At 57.2% G+C, this 19,169-nt stretch overlaps 1 protein-coding gene across 1 annotated transcript in view; it reads left to right on the top strand.

Annotated features, from left to right (window-relative positions):
• Positions 1 to 688: 688 nt before the first annotated feature.
• The window catches only part of SDC3 (syndecan 3), a 50,078-nt gene continuing 31,597 nt past the window's right edge, over positions 689 to 19,169 (top strand). Inside the window, exon 1 of the mRNA XM_075047682.1 lies at positions 689 to 854. Within this exon, the coding sequence (XP_074903783.1) occupies positions 759 to 854 (96 nt within the window). The 5' untranslated portion in view covers positions 689 to 758. The remainder of the gene's footprint in view (positions 855 to 19,169) is intronic.

Here is a 19,169-nt window from a genome sequence, read left to right as displayed (position 1 = left end):
CCCCAGCCCCCCCATCTCCCCCGGGTCCCCCCAGTCTGCCCCAGATCTGCCCCCAGTTTGCCCCAGTCCCATCCTTTACCTACCCCAGCCCCCCCATCTCCCCCGGGTCCCCCCAGTCTGCCCCAGCTCCGCCCCCAGTTTGCCCCAGTCCCATCCTTTACCTACCCCAGCCCCCCCATCTCCCCCGGGTCCCCCCAGTCTGCCCCAGATCTGCCCCCAGTTTGCCCCAGTCCCATCCTTTACCTGCCCCAGTCCCATCCTTTACCTACCCCAGCCCCCCCATCTCCCCCGGGGTCCCCCCAGTCTGCCCCAGATCCCCCTTACACCTACCCCAGACTCCCCCCATCTGTCCCAGCCCCCCTCACCCACCCTTGGCTCCCGTCCGTCCCCCCCCCCGCGATCTACCCCAGGCTCCCCCCCCTCCCCATTCACCCCCAGACCCTCCTATCTCCCCCACTGTCCCTCCGTGTGTGTGTGTGTGTCCCCCCGGGTCCGGGGGCGCCCCCGGCGGCGGGGCGGTCTCAGCGGGGCGGGGGGAGCCTCAACCCACGAGTGGCGGCGGGGGGGTGTGGAATACAGCCCGGCGCTTCCTGCGTGGGGGGGGGGGCGCGGCGGGGAGGGCGGCGCGGCGGCGGCCCGCACCCACACCGCCTCCCGCGGGCGGCGGCAACAAAGGCCCTTCCCCGCCCCCGCCGCCGCCTCCCGCCGCTGCAGCCGCCGCCGCCGCCGCCGCCGCCAGCCGTCCTTGCGGCAGGAAGATGCCCGGGGAGGTGCCGCCGCCGGCGCCCCGGGGGCTGCGGAGCCTCGCGGTGCTGCTGGTGCTGCTGGTGCTGCTGGGCGGCCGAGCAGCGCTGGTGAGTGAGGGGGGGGCACACGCACACACACCGGCATCGGTGTCGTGAGGGGACCGGCGGCGGGTGGGGGGCGTGGGACCGGCAGCGGGATCGTGAGGGGATCGGCACCGTGCGGGGACACGGACACACACACACACACGACACTCGCCCCCTGCCCTGGGACCCGCACCCGGCGGGGAGGGGAGGGGAGGGGGGGTCCCGCAGCCGGTGTAGTGGGGAGCGGCCCCCTGCTCGGGTGGGGTCGGGCCGGTGTCTTGCTGGGTGGCTGGGGGGGGGGGCTCTGGGACTCCGCCGCCCAGCCTGGGGCTCGCACCCTGCTGGGGGTGGGTGGGCACCCAGCTCCCGAGGGGGCTCCGCTCTCCCCGCACCCTGCTCCGCGGCGGCCCCTCCCTGCCTGCACAGCCCCCCCCCCCCACCAAAAAAAAGCCGCAGACCCCCAGCGGGCAGCGCGGGCAGGAGCCGGTGCCCACCCCTACCACCCCCCACTCCCCCCCGGGGGTGCCCCCTCCCCTGAGCACCCCCCCGGGGCAGTGCTGGGGCAGGGGCTCAGCCCCGGGGTGCAGGCAGGGCTGGGTAAGGAGCAGGCAGGCGGGGGGGGGGGGGGGGGGGCGGCAGGCAGGGGGCCGGGGCCCTGCCGTGTGCGTGGGGAGGGGGATGCAGGCAGATGCCATTTGAAGGTCGTAGGGAAACACGCCTTAAAAATAACCCTGCAAGGGGGAGAGGGAGGAAAATCCCGCTCCTGCCCGCTCCCACTTCTCGGTGGCAGAAGAAACTTGGCGGGGGGGGGGTGTTGCCCCGTCCCTGCAGGCAACGGGTGCTGCCTGCCTGCCCCCCCCCCCCGGGATTCTCTCTTGCATCTCCAGCCCCACGCTGGGTGGATAGGGGTAGATGCAGGCAAGCCCTGCCTGCTGCTCGCCCCTTGCCCGCACAGGCATTGCCCCTCTCTGCCCGGGTCCTTCCTGGGAGGTTTTCCTACCCCTGATCATGGGAGAGGATTTCGATGTTGGCAAGAGGAAAGGGTCTGTGGTTTCTCGTGGCACTTCCAAAACTGCTTCTCCCCACCACGGGCACGCTCGGGCTGGGAAACCCTCCATCAGAGCCGCCCTGCCCTGCCTTACGCGTGCTTTTCCACGAGTTGCTTACGGGAGTGTTTGGGGGACCTGGGGCGGCTTTGCGGGGTGCTGGCTGTTGGGTGATGCTCTACGGGAAGGATCCTCCTGCAGCCAGAAGATGCTTGTCCCACGCAACCAACACAGCCCAGGAGGAATGGGAGAGTGTGTGGGGGGGAGGAAGGCTGCCGCCTCCTCCTCCTCCTCTTCTTTTTAAGAGGGGAAGAAGTCCCAGGGCCTGGCTGCTTGCCAGTGCACGACCTGCTGCCTTAAATAACCCAGAGCTCTTCCCCATCCTTCTGGGGTTCTGCTTTGTGTGCCCGGGGGCCGGCACCCCTCTTTCTTTGGGGCAAGGGGTGCGTGTGGGGTGTTCGCCTGGCTTTCCCGGCAGCGGTTATTCCCCTCCCAAAGAGGCAGATGCAACTTCGGTGTTTCCGAGAAGGCTGCGGAGCTGCTGTTGAGAAGACCGTCAGGTGTGTGATTTACTCGTCCGAACGGTGATAAATATTGTGGCTCCCGGTGATGCCGCGCGGCCGCTTGCGCAGTGGATCAAAGGGCAGTTTATTAAGCCGAATATTGCGCTTTGCTATTGATCCGGGGAAGCCCGAGCTCCGCCGGCAGCTCCCCTCCATCACTGGGTGCCCACAGCAGCGAGAGGTGTGTGCGGCCGTGCCGGCAACTCCAGCACCCGTGGCGGGTGTGGGGTCGGCTGTATGGGTACTCGTTCCCCCCCCCGAATAAGCCTTTCCCCTTCCCCGTTTGGGGAATTTTAGTTGCTGGTTAGTGGCTGGCGACGCAGAGGATTGCTGGCATTTGCTGAGGATAAGTAGGCAAGAAAGGTTACAGGCTTGTTAAATGCCAGGATGGGAGGTGGTGGGATGCTGGGATGCTCCTGGGGACCACAAGGGCTGGGGGAGGCGGCCCAAGGGAGGGGGAGGCTGCTTTCCTCCATGAAGGATGCTCCAGGGGACATCGGGCATCCTCACCTGGAGGGGACTGAGGCCTCTCCTCTCCCCTCCGCTGAACCTTTTAAATCATTCGGTCTCGTTGGACAAAGTCTCAGCTTCTCCCTGGGGTCACCAGGATGGGAAAGAGTGACTTGGCACAGCTCTGGTGCATCTCAGCCGGCTGTCATGATAATGGGATGGGGGATGGACTTGGGGACCCCCGTCCCCCTGGTGCAGTTGTGCAGGCAAGTGGGTGACGCTGCCGGCAAACCCTGAGCCGGATCCCGGTCCCTGCCAGGGAGCCCTTCTCCAGAGCAGCACCCGGAGAATTAATTAATATTTGCACTGCGGAGACCGGTCAAATAACTCTGGCTCCCGTTGGCACCGAGCCCACGAGCTGCCCAGGACGGGCCCAGCGCCGTGTCTCCGTGTCCCCAGCCTGGGGGAGTGCGGAGGGATGGGGGCTGTCGGCCTCGGCTCAGGGACGTGGCCTTGCTGGAGGGTTTGGGAACCGTAATGAGTCTCCCGGGACTCAGCGCTTCCCTTTGATCTGGTGACGGCTGTGATCCCTCTTGGCCTCTGGTTTGGGGCAGCTGGGATGGGTCCCGCTGGGATTGGTCCCTTTAACCCTTTGCGTGCCTCCGTGGGAGCGCCGCGGGGCACAGGCTGCCTCTTCTGGCGAGACCCGATCCTGGCAGTGGGTTTTCCCAAGCGTCACGGACACGCAGGTTTGGTTTTGGCCGGGATTCCCCAGGGCTGTAAAGCTCATGAGCTCACCCCGTCCATCCCTGCTGACCCCCGTCTCCTGTCTCATTGCTTTGGAGCTGGCTACAGACCACTTTGAGAGAAGACAAGGTCTCGACCTGTTTGGGAGATCCAGGCAGCTGGTGGAGAGGAGCCCCCACATGAGCCATGCATGGCAGGGGAGAGCTCAACCCCTTATTAGACACCCGAGAATCCAAGGGCGGGCTGTTTTCTGCACAGCCGGGAAAGCTGGCTGCTCCCCACCCCGCAGACCACACGCAGGCTGGGGGGGTCGTTCCTTCCTCCTTTTCCTCCTCCTCTGCGCAGGGCCTCTGTGGGGAGCCGGGATGTTGGCAGCCAAGTGGCATCCGGGGACCGTTTGGGGACAGAGCGGGCAGAGGGAGAGGGCAGCGCCAGGCAGCGCTGCTCACGTTAATTAGATGCAGGCAAAGCACGGGCTGATGAGCTTTAATCAGTGAGGGTGGCCCCTGTGCTGGGCTGCGGCGAGATGCCGGGGGAGCGGGTGCATCCAGCCAGCCCTGTGTGACACCCCCGGTCTGGGGACCCCCAGTCCCTCGGCGTGCTGGGGGAGGATGCTTTGCCTTGGCCCTGGCTGGCTGGCCGAGCTGTGAGCTTAGGGATCAACTCGTCACCTTAATTAACGAGAGCGTCGATTAGCCGTAACCTTTCCACAAGTCCTGGCCCTATCCCTGCTGGAGCTTTGCCTGGGACGGCTCTGGGGGCAGGCTGCTTTGGGGCCAGCCTCATCCTGCTCCTCCTTGTAGGGTATCAGGGAAGTGATTTTGATTTAGTCCCGGAGTGTGTTTCCCAGGGGCTCTCCTGGTGAGGGTCAATGTAGGATGGCATCCCTTGCTCCTTGCAATCCCTTAAAATCCACCCTTGGCTCAGTCTGGAAGGATGATGGGGAACACGGGACCCAGAGATGCCCCAGGGCCCTGCAGAGGTTTGGGGTGGAGCATCCACCTCCCCCTGCAGAGGATCTGGGGATTTCAGTATCCCCCACAGCTCTGGGTCCCACTGGTACCCACGTGGGGCTGGGGGGTTTGCAGGGCACCCTTGTTCCCACGATGTTTGCCAGTGGTCCGGGGCTGGCAGCTCCCTGGTGGCCAGCCTGGCATCGGGGCCATGGGGGGGTCTTTCCCTTCTGAGGTTTGTGGGTGCTGCCATGAAATTGTGTGGCATGTCACGAGTTTGCTAGGACTCAGCCCGGCTCCCAGGGGGGTGGATTTGAGCTCCCTGGTGTGAACTGGGTTAATGAGGTGGTTTGACCCAGCCCTCTTTGTAGGGACATCCCAGCTCTTCCCATCCAGCTGTGGTTGGCACCCAGCTCCTTCCTCTTATAAGCAAGAGGTGAAACAAGTTCATGGATTAATTAAAAAAAAAAAAATTAAAAAAAAAAAGGTCCCAGAGCTTCTCAAGGGGCGCAGGGTCATCTAGCCACCGGCACCTCCTGTCCCTGTCCATGCGTCGCGTGGGCAAAGTGGGGGTTAAGTCCCCAAGTGTCCCTAAGGCTCCCTTTCCCCTTGGAAGAGTGGCCTGGAGACGAGTGGCAGCCCTGGGAGACGGCAGCCGGACCGGGGGAATGCCTGTCCCCGGCACGACGTGAGCGGGATACCAAACCCTGCTGGGCTGGTCAGCTGGGAAGGCACTGAAACCGGGGCTGTGCCCCGGCAGATGGGAGCCTTTCACTTCCTGAACTTTTAAAGACTAAAATAGTTTTAGGTCAGGATGTTAATTCTCTACCCACGTCCTTGTCCCACTGAGCTTTCCCCATACTCAGAGCGGGGCAGGTAGGCTGGGTCCGATCGCATACTTGCACCCTACGTGACTCTGGGTGTGTTTTTTGCTTTTATTCTGCTCCTTTATGCATGAACCCAGCGCTCGGCATCTCTGCAAACCCAGCCTTGGTGCTCAGGAGATGGGGAGCAGTTATTTGGGGGGAGAACCCCCTTCAGCACGTGGTTTGGCATCCCCTGGGAGCAGTGGGCAGGTACCTTCGCTGGAGTTGTCCTCAGCATCCCTCAGCATCCCTCTTCCCTCCACATCCTCCCCACTCTGGTTAACGCCTGCATGAGACTCCTTTGGCTCAGGACCCCAGGGAGCTGCCAGAGAAGGATTTATCCTGCGAAAGAGGTGATGCCATCGAGCTTCTCGTGGGCACAAAGGGGGACGTGCCTCTGCTTTTCACCCCAGCGGTGTAAGCCTGGCCCTGGCAGAAGATGCTCGTCCCTTGCTGGCCGTGTCCCTGGAGACGGTGCAGCAACACGTGTGCGGAGGGAGGAGCGGCTGCTGCCGGAGAGGTTTTCCCAGCTTTTCCATCCTTGCTTTGTGCTTTTCCCTGTTCCCGTGATGAGGTGCTTTATTGGGGGGGGCGGGGAGAGGAAATATTTGCCGTCAGGAGTGCCCAGCGGTCCTTGGCCTCCCCCAGCCATGGCTTTCGCAAGCTGCAGCCAGTGCCTGGCTCCGGGGAGAGCGGAGGTGGGAGGAAGGGCGGCGGGGCGAAACAGAGAGCTTTTTGTGGCACAGCATACATCTTTCCCAGTTAATTAATTTGACATTTACACTGAGTTTCTCGTGCAAAGCTCCCGAGCATTTCAGCGACCTTCGTGAGCAGAGCACGGGGCAAAGGCCCCCGCTTTGTGCCCAGCCCCGCGGGGCAGGACGGGAGCTGCTGGAAGTGAAGGCAGGGGGGAAGGATGTGGCCGGATCCAGGCAGAGGGCAGCTCCTGGGGCTGCCGAACTGAGCCTGGTTGCAGCATCTGCCCTGGCAAACTCGTGTTTTTTGGGGTCTTGCTGTGGTTGGGAAGGAATGAGATTGAACCCGGGGTCATGTGGGTGGTACAAGGATGTTCCTTTTTGCTGTCAGGAAGGTGAAAGCATTTTTAGAGCTGGTTCTTTCTACGCTTTTTGTTAAAAATGACTCAAAAAGTTAATTCTGGTTCTGGTTAAACCAGTATTTAACCCAGCTGTGGCAGTGCATATGATGCACTGAGCAGATGGAGGGGACAGCATCTATTTGGGAGGTGAACAGTGATGGGTACTGCTGCAGTCCCCACCCTGGGAGGGATGGTCCCCGAACCTTGCATCCCCCTTTTCCACCTTGGCATCCCAGAATAAGCAATTTCAGCGCTCTCTGGTCTGGAGCTGGATGTTCGCTCTGCCCCGGCCGTGCGATGTGCCCCCACCGAGACGGAGGCCGCGTGTGTTTACATCTCTGCGGCCACGATCCAAAGCATCTCCCTCCCTCAGAACAGCTTGGCCGCAGCTCAAACTATTTATTTCAAGATAAAAATAACAGCAGCAACCTCAGGGCTGCTGCTTCTTTCCTGGCTGATGGCGAAACAAGGATTATTTTAGCAAGAGGGGTGGAAAAAAACTCAACTTGGGGGAGGCCGGACACATGTCCCCACTGCTGCAGCCCCAATGTGGGACCCGAATTGGGGCCCATCGGGGTGGAGGAAGCTGGAGCCAGGGAGAAGCATCATCTCTCAGGCAGCACGGAGCACAACTTGTTGGCAAAACAGTTTATTTGCCAAAAAATGCTGTTTTCCAGAGAAGGAGGAGGGGAATGAAGCTATTTCATGAGCTGCGTTGGTCGGGCTGAATAACTGCTGAGAAGGGTGTGTAGTCCCGAGCACGAGTTTAGCTTGGTTTATAAGTGATGCTCGCGTTAGCAAATGTCAAAAATATAGCAGAGGGCTGCGTTTTGGGGAAAGAGAGTGGGAGTTTTGGTCCAAAATGGGCATTTAAAAAAAAAAATCTTATTTATTTCTTATTTTTTGCAAGGAAAGCTATAACTGAACAGAAAGCCTCTGTGTTTCTCTCCTACCCCAGAGCAGTTTTCCCTGCAGAGGCAGGGAGTGGTGCTGGCACAGACCATGCAAAGAGCTTTACTACCCCAAACTAGGTGTCAGTCCGCCATTTCCAGCTCATTTAAGGCAAATTCGGGTCCACTGGGCTCCTAATAACTTTTCGAGGTGTTGCCTGTCCTGGGGCTGTCTGTTGTGTCCCAAGATGCTGCTGGGAAACCTCTCCATCATACCCCATAAAGATTAATCGGAGAAAGCTGGAATAACATTTTTTTTCCCCCATTTTGGAGGCTTTTTGGCTAGTAGCATCATCCAGCCTTTAATTTTCCTTCTCCCTTGTGCACGGGCTGCACGTGTGTTTGCTCAATGCGAGGTGAGGGTGTCGTGGGAATCTCCTGCCGCTGGGACGAGGATATTTAAGAGCCGGAGCTGAGTGTTACCGGAGATGGCACTTATGGGGACCGTGGGGAGGAGGCAAGGACCAGCACTTAAACAGCTCCGAAGCTCTGGCTCTGGCCCAGTGGAAAAACCCAGAGCTGCCAGGTATTTGTTGATGAAACGGGATGATTTTATGCAGCTCCAGCGATGCTTTAACCCGCGCCCGGGAGGCTGCTCGGAGTACGAGGTTCCCTTTTTTGGAGGTGCTGGGAGAGACGGCCGCCGTGTCCCTGTGACTTTGGGGTGCTTTGGTCCTCAGCCGGTGTCACCACTCCCTTTTGCGCCTCCTCCTCAGCGACAAATAATGCGGAATGTAATAAATCAGCTTTGCAGCTTGCTCGCCTCCCCCTGAGGCCTGACGAGCTTGGTACACCCCAGCCCAGACAGCGTGCTTGGGTGCCAGGGGGCTACAACCTGGAGCACCCACTCCTTGCTCCCATGGCACTGATGAGTGCTAATTAAGCTCTAATTAGCCACCAGTGGTTGTGCCCTGCCAGTGTGTGTGGCTCACGCCTTGTGTGGTGCTGCCGTTGCCTTTGTCAAGAGGACGATTACAAACATCCCGTGCAAACCTGGGGGGGCAGATCCTGGTGTTAATTAGCCTGGTGTTAATTAGGGAGCGTGCTGACATGTATTTAGTGATGGGTAAATGGGGGCATTAAATGAGGACCTGGGGATCAAACAGGGAGTTGGGGCATCAGGTGCAGCAAGCTGGGATGAAATAGGGTCCTGTGCTGGGCTCGCTGGCCATGGGGCATCGTCATCCCACCGGGCGCCCAGGGGACCCGCAAGTGCTGGAGATGTTGGAGCTGCACCCAGATGGGATGCTTAGGTGAGTGGAGCTGCCTGGGACACGGCACCCGGCAGCACCCAGCCTCCGTAATCGGTTGGCTTTGTTTTCTCCTGGCACTGAAAGAAGCTGTTTCTCCCCATTTATCAGTAAATAATTGTTTTGGGCGCAATTTGCTTATTAGCTGCCTGGAAGCCGCAATTAGGCTGTGGGAGAGGGCTGCAGGGAGGGTTAGCAAGCTGCCCTGGCTCCTTGGGGTGTCTGCGGTGGCATTGGGGTGTCCCCAGCTGTGTTGGGGTGTTGGGGCTGTGGGGGCTTGCGTCACTGGGCAGGACCCCCTGGATTTCTGGAGTGTTAGTTATGAGCCACATCCCTTGGTGCTGTAATTGGGGTGATGCAGCTGGTTCTCTCTCTTTGCCCTCTTGCCTTTAATTGGGATTAATTAATGCCTGTTCCTCTGCCTCAAGGTGCCTGTCCCATCTCCAGGCTGTGGTGTTTAAAGCTGTGCACAGGACCTTGCAGCGTGGGTCACGCCATCCCCAAATGTCCCTATGTAGGTGTCCTTAAAGCCACCGTGGGTGATCCCCAGGGATGTTCATGGGGAGGTGGTAGATGCTCTCCATGCTGGGGGGATCATTGCAGCCCTGCTCCCTCCAGGATGCCTGGTCCTAGACAGGAACAGGTCCTGGCTGCAGAGCATCCTGTATCCCTTTATTTTCCATGGCAAGAGCTCTTCAAGCACCCAGACAAAGGCTGGAGGAGGAGGAGGGTGGGAGGGAAGGCTCTTGCTGCTGTAGAGGAAGAGAGAGGGAATCCATTGAAGGTGGCGTGGGGATTGGATGGGCATGGCTGGGTTTGCAGGGATTGCCTGGTACCCACGGGCTGGTCCCTGGCACATTGCCCCGTGTGGGGACATACGCATCCCTATGGACATTCCTCCATCGGTGGCGTCCCGCAGCAGTGCCTACCATGTTTGGAGCAGCTGTGCCTCCTTGCCTTTGGGCTGAGCTCAACCAGACTGTGCCTGCTTACTCTTGCAGTAAAAAGGGGCTGCAAAGAGTCAGTGAGGAGGATGTGCCATGGGGGTCTGCATCCTCAGAGCAAGACACCTCCCTCTGCCGGCGTGAAATCCTCCAGATCCCCCGGACCCTCACGAAACTCCCCTGCTACGCACATGCTCGCCCAGCTGGAGATGTGTGTGCAAAGGATGCTGTTTACCAAAGTTTGGGCTGGCTTTGCAGGCAACCAACCTCTATTTCTGTTGTAGCATCCCAAACAAGACACAGAAATAGTCTGCGAGGGGCACGTCCTTTGGGTATTTTCAGCTGATGTGTGGAGAAAGGGCGGGCGGGAAAAAGCCTGGCCAGGCTCTGCATGCAGCAATCCAGCTTCAAACGCGCCCGGACCCGAGAGGAAATTGGAATTACATCAGCTGTAAGGGGAAGGCAGCAGGCAGGGGGTGGCTGGGGCTGAAGAAAGCAATAGCTCTGTGTCCTGCCTCCCACCCCTCAGAGAAGTGAGTTTTTGGGTCTAAATAGTGACTTTTTGGCTTTAAACACCTGGGGTTGTCTCCTTGGGTTGCTTCCATCCAGCCCTTGGGCACCCAAGTTTTGGGCTGAGTTAAAAGCACCAGCAAAGGGATTGGGGAAGATCAACCCTGTGGGCTCCTCTGTATAGACTCCAACACAATATTTGGTAAAAAGAGTTTATTTCTGGGTTTTTTTGTTGTTTTTTTTTTTCCACAAGGAGCTATTTGACTGCTGGTCCCACCAGCCTGGTGCAAGGCTGAGGATCTGCCTGGGGCCATCCTGGCTGCAAAGCACCTGGCGGTACCGGAGAGAGTCCTGGGAACCCAAATGTTACGTTTTTCCTTCTGACTCAGCTCCAAACTCCCCATTTGCTCTCGCCAGCTCCAAGCAAGCAGTAAGGCTAATTCCCCCAGGGTTGTGCGTCCCAGTGCTGTAACCCCTGGATGAAAAGCGTTACTGAATCCAAGCCAGACACCTTCATGCTGCTAGTGATGCCGGGACAGGGAAAGGAGCAGTTGCTTTCCATCAGGCAGGATTGGGGTGCAAAGCCCCCACGCTCCCAACCTGCCCCTCATCCCCACTTGCCTCGTCCCGGCAGGGTTTTTGCATCCCCCATCTCAGGAAATGGCTGCTGCCTGCAGGCAGCCGGGCGTCCCCCTCCCCATCCCTCTCCCTCCTTATTTTCCTTCTTTCAGCCGGAGTGTTTTGCCTGATGGACTGTATTAAAGTCAGGATGTGAGGAGGACAAGCTGCCAGCAATTAGGCTGTGCAAGCCCTCCCCCAGTCGGGTGTGTGAGAGGAGCAGGGCTGGATGCCGAGGTTTTGGGAGAAGGGACTGTTTCTTCCCTCCTGCTCCACTTTGGATGCTTGGAGCAGACAAGGGGCCACGTGGGGTGAATTTCCCATCCCCTGGTAAATGCTTGTGGTGAAATGGGTTGAGTTGGGTGCCTGCTTTTTTGAATAGGAGCCACAGACCAGAGGCTGGGCTGTTCCTGAGCCTCTCAGCTCTATGGCTCATCCTCTTTGCTCCAGATTTGGCCAAAAAAACTCCAAATCTCCCCCAAACCCCCTGACCCCTGGCAGGTGAGCATCCCACACCTTCTCTCCCATGGTGGTGCAGGGGACTGGTGGTTTTGGGGCTGATCGTGGCTGCCAGGTGGGATGCTCACCCCAGCACCCACTCCCCTGCTGCAGGCATGGGCCGGATCCTGCCTCTCCTGGTGCAATTCCAGCCGCTTCCACTGAATGCAGTTGGAGTTTGCCTCCAGCTATAAATATCTCGGAGAGCAGCAAAGCCCCCAAAGGGTTTAGGCACTATATATAGTTTCCTGCAGCAGAAAGACATCTTGCATGGAGGCCAGGCGGTGGGATCTCCTTCTAGGAATGGGGGGAGGATGATGGGTTTCCATGCGGATACAGGGCTGGATCCTCTCCCTGCGGCCGGCGTCCCAGTCCCTTTACACCCTGGCAGCACCTAGCTGCTCCGCTCCAGGTCTTGCTTACGCCGAGCATCAACAAAAGTTGATGTCTGAGCGTAGAGGAAAGGGACATAAAACATTTATAGCCCTTGAAAATTGTCAAGGAAATGTCTGTCTCAGTTAAAATAGCAAAAGGAATTAGAAGGAAAAAGAAAACCAGCCAACCCAACAACACGGTTTGTGTGTTATTCCAGCTCTTTTCCGAGTGCTTCCCATCCTCCGCTGGGGTTGCAGGCTCCGTGCCTTCTGCTCTCCCATCTCGGTGGCTCTGGAGGATGGGACAAGGTCTAACCCCTCTCTCATACCCAGGAGTATCAAACCAGGCTGAAAACCCAATCTTGTGGCTCTCCCAAGCATGTTAAAAACTCAATCTTGACTTAAAATGAAAGGGCACCAAGAAGTTAATTGGGTTCCTTCTTCTTCTTGGTGTTTGCAGCAATGCCAGAGCGGGGTCAGTGCCTCCTGTGTGTCTCTGGATGCCGTCAATTAGGGAAGCACCCAACTTGAACTTCCCCAGTGCCTTGGCCAGCTGCAGCGGGATTTATCGTGTGTGAATGGGTCCTTCCCCTCCCTGGGCTATGGCAGGGGTGAGGATGGGGCGGGAGGTGAGGGAAAACAGGCGCTCCGAGAGAAACGGGCCAAATGCTGGGGATAAGGGGAATGTTGATGTTGCTTTGTTTGACCCAATATCCTCCAGGGAAAAAAAAATCCCCAGTTCTCCAGCGGGCAGCAGGGCTCAAGGGTCATGCTTGTTTGCTCAAGCCTTGCATGTCCCTGCCTAAAAATCAGTGGTTTAGTGGGTTTTCATGATTTTTTTTCTTTCCTTCTGCAAAAGTTTTAACCTTGCTGAGGAGCATGGCTGCTTCTCTGGGGCAAGAAGATGGAGGTTCAGGGTCAACTGTGGTTGTGGTCCAGGACCGGGCACGGGTTAGGGCTATTTCTGCCACAGCACCCGGCGTCGTGGCATTTTGCATTACCGAAGGTTTTGGGGACCAAAGCTTGATCTTGGCATAGAGCTCCGAGGGTTCGCACACCCTGGCCGGGTGGCTCTGAGACCGAGTGCCTGGCACGGCATGGCTTGAACCTTGCTTGTGTGAGAAAGAGGAAAGAAAATCCCAGGAGGGGAAATCCGGGGAGGAAGAGCAGGTCTGGGTGAAACTGCCAGAAGGGCGTTGGGCGGGCGCTGCCTGGGGGCGGCAGCGGGTCCTGCCAGTGCCAGAAGGGAGGGGGACCTGGAAAGCCACATTTTCCTGGAGCTGACAGTCCCGCTGAAGTGTAGGAAAGTGTTTCCTGGGGAAAAAAACCCCAAACAACCTATTACGAAGACAAGCTGGCCTTGTCAAAAGCAAAGGGTCGGTTGGTCTTTCAGGCTAATAATTGTCTTGACTTTTTTATGTTCGCTTTTGCAACAATGTGCCTTTTTGATGTGATCACACCAGAGGTGAAACCCACATGAAAATCTTCCCATTTTGCGAAACCAAAATTTTGCATCTGTTTCCTTCACCCACTGGGCTGTGAGAGCTTCTCAGGGTCCTGTTTTCAAGCTTTCCCTGCTGACTTAATAGCTGGAAATACTTTTCCAAGCACAAGGTGAATCCCTTGACTCGTGGAGCTGAGGCTTTGAGGAAGACACGATGTGTGGTGGGAGATGGCCACTGTGTGGAGAGGTTCTTCCTCACTCTGTACAGGGGCCAGAAACATCTCCCCAGGGGAGCAAGCTGAGCATGGGGTGAAACAAGCCCCGTGGCTTCTCCTGCCAGGGAGCCACGAGCATCCTGGTGCCCTGGGAGCATGCTCCCCTGGGATGGGGTTTCTCCCTGCTTTAATTTTCCTCCTGGTCTCGTGGCTTTTGGGTTGTGGGTGAGAACAGTTGCAGGGCTTGAGATGGCGAGGCTGGTCCTGGGTGTAGTTGGGTGGTATTTGCCTGGAGATGGTGGTACCTGTCTCCATGCAGGGATGCTGGTATGTTTGACAGTCCCCCCATAGGGATGCTGGTACCTCTCCCCACACAGGGGTGCTGGTACATTTGACAGTCCCCCTGCAGGGATGCCGGTATCCATCCCTGGGCCGTGATGCCGATACCCATCCCCATACAGGGATGCTGGTATGTTTGACAGTCCCCCCCCAGGGATGCTGGTACCTGTCCCCATGCAGGGATGCTGGTACATTTGACAGTCCTGCCATGGGGATGCTGGTACCTGTCCCCTCACAGGGATGCTGGTACGTTTGACAGTGCACTGACCACCCACCCTCAGAAGAAAGAGGTTTCTCTTCTTTCTTCCCCTCTCAACCCTCCCTGGCCAGGCAGAACATTTCTCTCTTCCCTTTTGAATCTTCCTTTCATGCTTTCAGCCATTGGGCACTAAAGCAAACTACTCTGGATGGAAAAAAGAGGCCTTAGATGCAGTGAGACACCCTCCTCTTGCATTGGGTGTTTGTTCCTCACCAGCTTCTAGGGACTTCGGAGAGCTGGCTGAGGTGGTTTTTATTTTCCCTTTACAATAATAAGTTTTCCTTCAACAGCAGAGACTGGAAGGCTTGAATAGCTCTGAACAAATAACACAAAATGTGTCAGGCAGGGGTATTTCCACCAGAAGTCTAAAGCTGCTTTGAATCTTTGCTATTGTACAAAGACGGAGCAGAAACCTCCTTCCTGCCTGGATATTTGCTGAGAGCTGCCCAGGCTGAGGGAAACAACAGGGTGTGAAATAAATATCGGCATTTCTCCCCTCAGGGAATTCCTGGTGCTGTCCCCAATTCAGACCTGCAGGTGAGTGCTGCTGAAACGCCTGTGAGTGGGAAGATGCTCAGCAGTGGTGGATTATGTTGTTTTTTTTCTTAATGGAAAAAGCCGTGTTCGTACGGAAACCAATCGGTTTCTGCGGCCTTTAAGGGAAGGAGCATCCCAGAGGCACCAGTAAAAGCTTATTGCTTTATGCTCAGTGTTGCAAAAAGGCTTATAAAATTAAAAATAGCGTGTAGAGGGTGTGTGTGGGTCTTTATACCATGTGCCCCACCTTGCAAGAGCCTTTTGCTTGCGGACTTTGGAACGGCAGTGAGGGCCGGGAGACAGAGATGTGCAGGAGCTGAGTGCCCACAGCTCGTGACACATGTGGGAACCAGCTCCTCAGCTTGCTCAGAGCTCCAGAGCAATTTGCAGCGAGCGTGTGACTAAACGCGATGGATCTTCTGAGCCCACCGGTCCCTTCCCGTAGATATCGACGCCGGCAGTGCTTCGGAGGCGTGAGCAGCCGTCGCATCCCCCGGGAGTTGCCATTTTGGGTGTGAAAACCCAGGGATGCGTCAAGAGCGGGACTCCCAACCTATTTCTGCTCTTTGCGGAGGGGGGGATGTGGGCTGCTCTGGGGGGGCCAAGCTGAGCCCACTGCAGCCCCCAAACGCGTCCGTGTCCCGCCGGGGCGGCAGGAAAGTAGGTCGTGGCCGTGCTGGCGTGGCGGGCTCCGTCCTACATATGTAAATCGGGTCTATTTATGGCTGCTCGCATGACTGCGGGCTCAGGCGGCTCTGAGAAATACTTCGCTGTCCGTCCCCTCCACGGGGCTTGTCCGGGGCCCCACAGGTGGGTCCAATCCTGTTTCCACCTCTGGGGTGAAGAGTGGATGCTCGTGGGTCTGCAGTTTTGGGATGAAGCTTTGGGATTGCCTCCCAGTCCAGCCGGGCAGGGAGAGGGAGGTGAAAGCTCTCGCCCTGTGCCTGGGATGGGTGCTGAGCTCCCTGCCTCCACCCCTGCCTGCGCCGGGCACTTCTGGCAGCAGTTGCTGGCGGATCCCACCCCAGCTCCATGCTTCCCAATATTTGTTTGGTTTTTTTTTAATTCCTCCTAGTGATAGGGCAGAAAAATCCCTTTAAAGCTGCATTTGCAAAGCATGAAGCTTGTCTGGGCCGGCTTGGGGCATCTCTCTTCTCTCCCCATGCCCATCAAGGGGCTGGGTCTGCCTCCAATGATTTCCCTTTAACCCAGCGCAGGATTACTCGGGCTAATCTCCTTCAGGCTGGAGTCCCTCTGAAAATTGCGGCACGTTTGCATTTGGCAAACGCAGCATCTTAATCAACATCCCTTACAATTTCCATGACAACTCCGGAGAAGGTGGGCAGAAACTCCTTCCCATTGAATACACGCAAGCTTGCAAACACTCTGTCCTACTGCTCGGGCTAGTGGTCAGCAAAGCACCACCCTTGATTAATTATTCCTAATTAAATGCCATAAGGAGAAGGGCTGCCTGGGAAAAGGGCTCCTTCATTTTTTCACCAGCGGTATGGGGGACCTGCTGTTGGGGAGGGGGAGTTGGCATTAATCTCCAGCTGCATGCAAGAGGCTCTAATATATTCCTGATTAATCATTATTAGGAGGTTCATTAGCTGTGGCTCAGCATGAGAACAGATTGGGAGGGGCAACAGGGCTCCAATAACTGAACTGTAACAGTTTTAGGAGCAGATAGGCGGTGGTTATCACGGCATCAGGACAGCAATAGCTTTTCTCCTTTCCATACCACTTAAATGTGGCGTGAACGAAGTGTCCCCACAACCCCTCTGTTTTTAAATGCATTTATTGCCATTTTCATGGTTGCTGTGCAACCTGGACCTGGATGCTTCCTGCATCCCTAAAAATGATGCCGAGAGCCCTCCCGTGGCTGGGGGTGATGCCTTTGGGTGGGCTCCCTGCATCTGAGGAGGGGGCAGCTTCTGGGGGGAGCTGGTGCGGATTTCCTGAGCGTTACACGCTGGTGCATGGGGAGCAGCTTCAGAAAGCGGTGGGGTTTGCACAAAACCCTCAAAGAGCTGTTAAAACATAGGGGACCACCCAGCTCTGCAGGCCCTCCTGTTTGCCCTTGCCGTGGGGGCAGGATGCGGCCCCTCCGTCGGCACCCCTTCTCCATGTTGCTGGCCTGGTGTGCTTGGAAACCGCAGAAAATCCTCCTTAATGGTGACTATTTCTTTGCTCTTGGAGCTTGTGGCTGGGGAAGTTCTCGGGTCCCACCAAGTGTGTCTGCCGCAGCATGTGGATGGCTGGCTGCAACTTGCTGTTCCTTGGTTAGGGGATGGGGAAACTGAGGCAGCGTCTGGGAGGGAGAGGAGTCGGCAGCTGAGGGGGTGGTTGGGACAAGGAGGATGGTTTGTAGGGCTGGAGGATCTTCCCTCTAAAAGCAAAGGGGCTGAGATCTGCCCCCATAGCCCTCCTCTCCTTGCCCCAGCCTGTCCCTCAGAGGCTCAGTGTTCCCCTCGTCACCTTCATGACCACAATTAAGCCAATCCCAGAAAATGAAGTGGCATTTAAAAAAACAAAATAAAATTAAAAATCCCACAATTGCTTTTTGTGGTCATTAAGAGGCTTTTTACTCCCACAGCTGCTTCTTCTGTGGTTTCGATTGAGCATCCCCTGGCAGGGTGACAGTACCCCGGCTCACTGAAGCCATCCCACACTCCCCGGAGGTCTATTTTGGGGGGGTCCAGATTTCTCCTTAGTCTCTATAGGGAGGAAAAAAATAGTTATGGTGCATCCGACCTGTGCCAGTATCACCCACAGTGGGACAACTCAGTCCATGGAGGTGTTCCCCATGGAGGGAGGTGACACAGAGGTGGCCTTGTGCCCGTGGAAGGAGGTGACACAGTGGTGGCCTCCGATCAGGGGGATTTCTGTCTCCTGAGTCGCTCTGGCTGGGAAGGGCATCACGTGCCCAAAAGCAGAAGAGGTTTTCAGCCTGGCTCGTGGTCCCTGGGCTGTGTCCCCCCATCCCTGAATAACCGTGCTGAGCTCATCCCATCTCTGCTGGTCCTGGGGAGGGCTGAGCCCTTGCTGCTCCCCATCGGAAACCTCATGGAAAAGAGATTTGAGGTGTGGTGTGGCCGGTTCCCGTGTCCCACCTCTGTCGGTGGGTGATTTCCCTTGGCGTGCAGGCGTTTCCAGCTGAAACCTTTTCTTCCGCAAACAGCCATGAGATCATTTTCTTCTTCCCCCAACACAATTAAACATTGTCCTCCCTATTCCACTGGAAATTAAGGAGGGGATATAAGTGAAAATACTGCGATTGGTGGCCTGATGGCTGCCAGTTCCTCTTCCTAGCATCGAACAAGCTGGGATGTGGCTCCCCAAGCATCCCAAAGCCTTTTCCCCGCTGCAAAGAAGGGTTTTGCCCTGGTAGAGGAGGGGATCTGCCGGGTCATGGGGACCGAATCTACGCTGCCAGTGCCTGCCTGCATCTCGGCGCTAGGACCGGCCCAGCCTGGTAGATGGGTGGGAGGGTTGAGGCTGCGCTTGGCTGGCTTTTAAAAAGGGTAATTGCTCTTTTCCTCGCGTTTTCATTGTTTAGCAAAGGGCTGTTATCTAAGCAGGCAGGGAACAGCAGTCTGGCAGTGCTGGTGCTTGGCTGGAGGGAGCGTTTCAACGAGCCCGACTGAAATGAGACTTCAGGACAGAGGTTTGGGGAACAAAAAAATAACGTCCCCATTTTTTTGTGGGGCTATTGAGAGCCACCTCAAAGTGGGATCCAGAGCTGGCCTATATTGCTTGGAAAGGGTGAGGAAGAGGAGGGTGTAAAGAGGCTCCTGGGAGCCCTGTAAGCCCAAAAAACTGCTTGCAGGGTGCCCATCGGGCTGCACACAGAGGGTCCTGAAGGGTCCCAGTGCTGTGGTGTGAAGCCCATAAGCAGTATCCCTATGCGATGCTGACAGGAGCAGAGACTCCCTCTGCCCCAGCCCATGGGTATTTATGTGCTGTCAGGGAATCGGCGTTAGGGAGAGCATCTTCCCCTCGCCCACCCGCCTCTACACAGCACCCACCACTCAGCCTGCACATTGTGTAACACTCTTCTCTTCCTCCGTGCATTACCAGCAACAGTGGGATGCACACCCCAGGACACAAAGACACCCCAAACCCCTCGTTATCCCCAGCTAGGAGGCCCATGGCAGCAGCACCCATGGAGCCAGTGCAGATGGGGACGTGCCATCAGCTCATCTTTGGAGCCCATCTTCTTGGCATCCTGGTGCTGGCCATGCTTTGCCAAGTCCCAATGAGTCACCCATGGCTCGTCCCCTCGCAGGGTATTTTTACATCCATCACTTCAGGCTCTCGTGTTGCACATCTCCCTCCACAGCTTTCCTTTTTTTCCCCCCTTAATTAATGGAAACCATCCAGGTGTGTAATAATAGCGCTGGGTGACCTGTATTTTGCACGCTCTGCATTGTAATTAGGAGCCAGAGCACAGAGACCGCACTCCCTGGCGCGGCAAACCTTTCCTGGCCATAATTAGGGAGAGAAAACCATGGGCTTTTCTTTAATCCATGGTGGGAAATGTGGGAGGAGGGGACCAAGCATGGATCCGGCCCCACTGCCTCCCACCCATTTCCAGCAGCTCCCAATTCCGCTGTGCCAAGGCGCAGATCTGGTGGGATATACCTTGGTTGGTAGGTTTTAAGCCTAGAAGGGACCATG

Source organism: Buteo buteo, chromosome 16, assembly GCF_964188355.1.
Source record: "Buteo buteo chromosome 16, bButBut1.hap1.1, whole genome shotgun sequence".
Lineage (NCBI taxonomy): Eukaryota > Metazoa > Chordata > Aves > Accipitriformes > Accipitridae > Buteo > Buteo buteo.
Note: the sequence above shows the minus strand (reverse complement) of the source record. Positions and strands in the feature narration are given on the sequence as shown.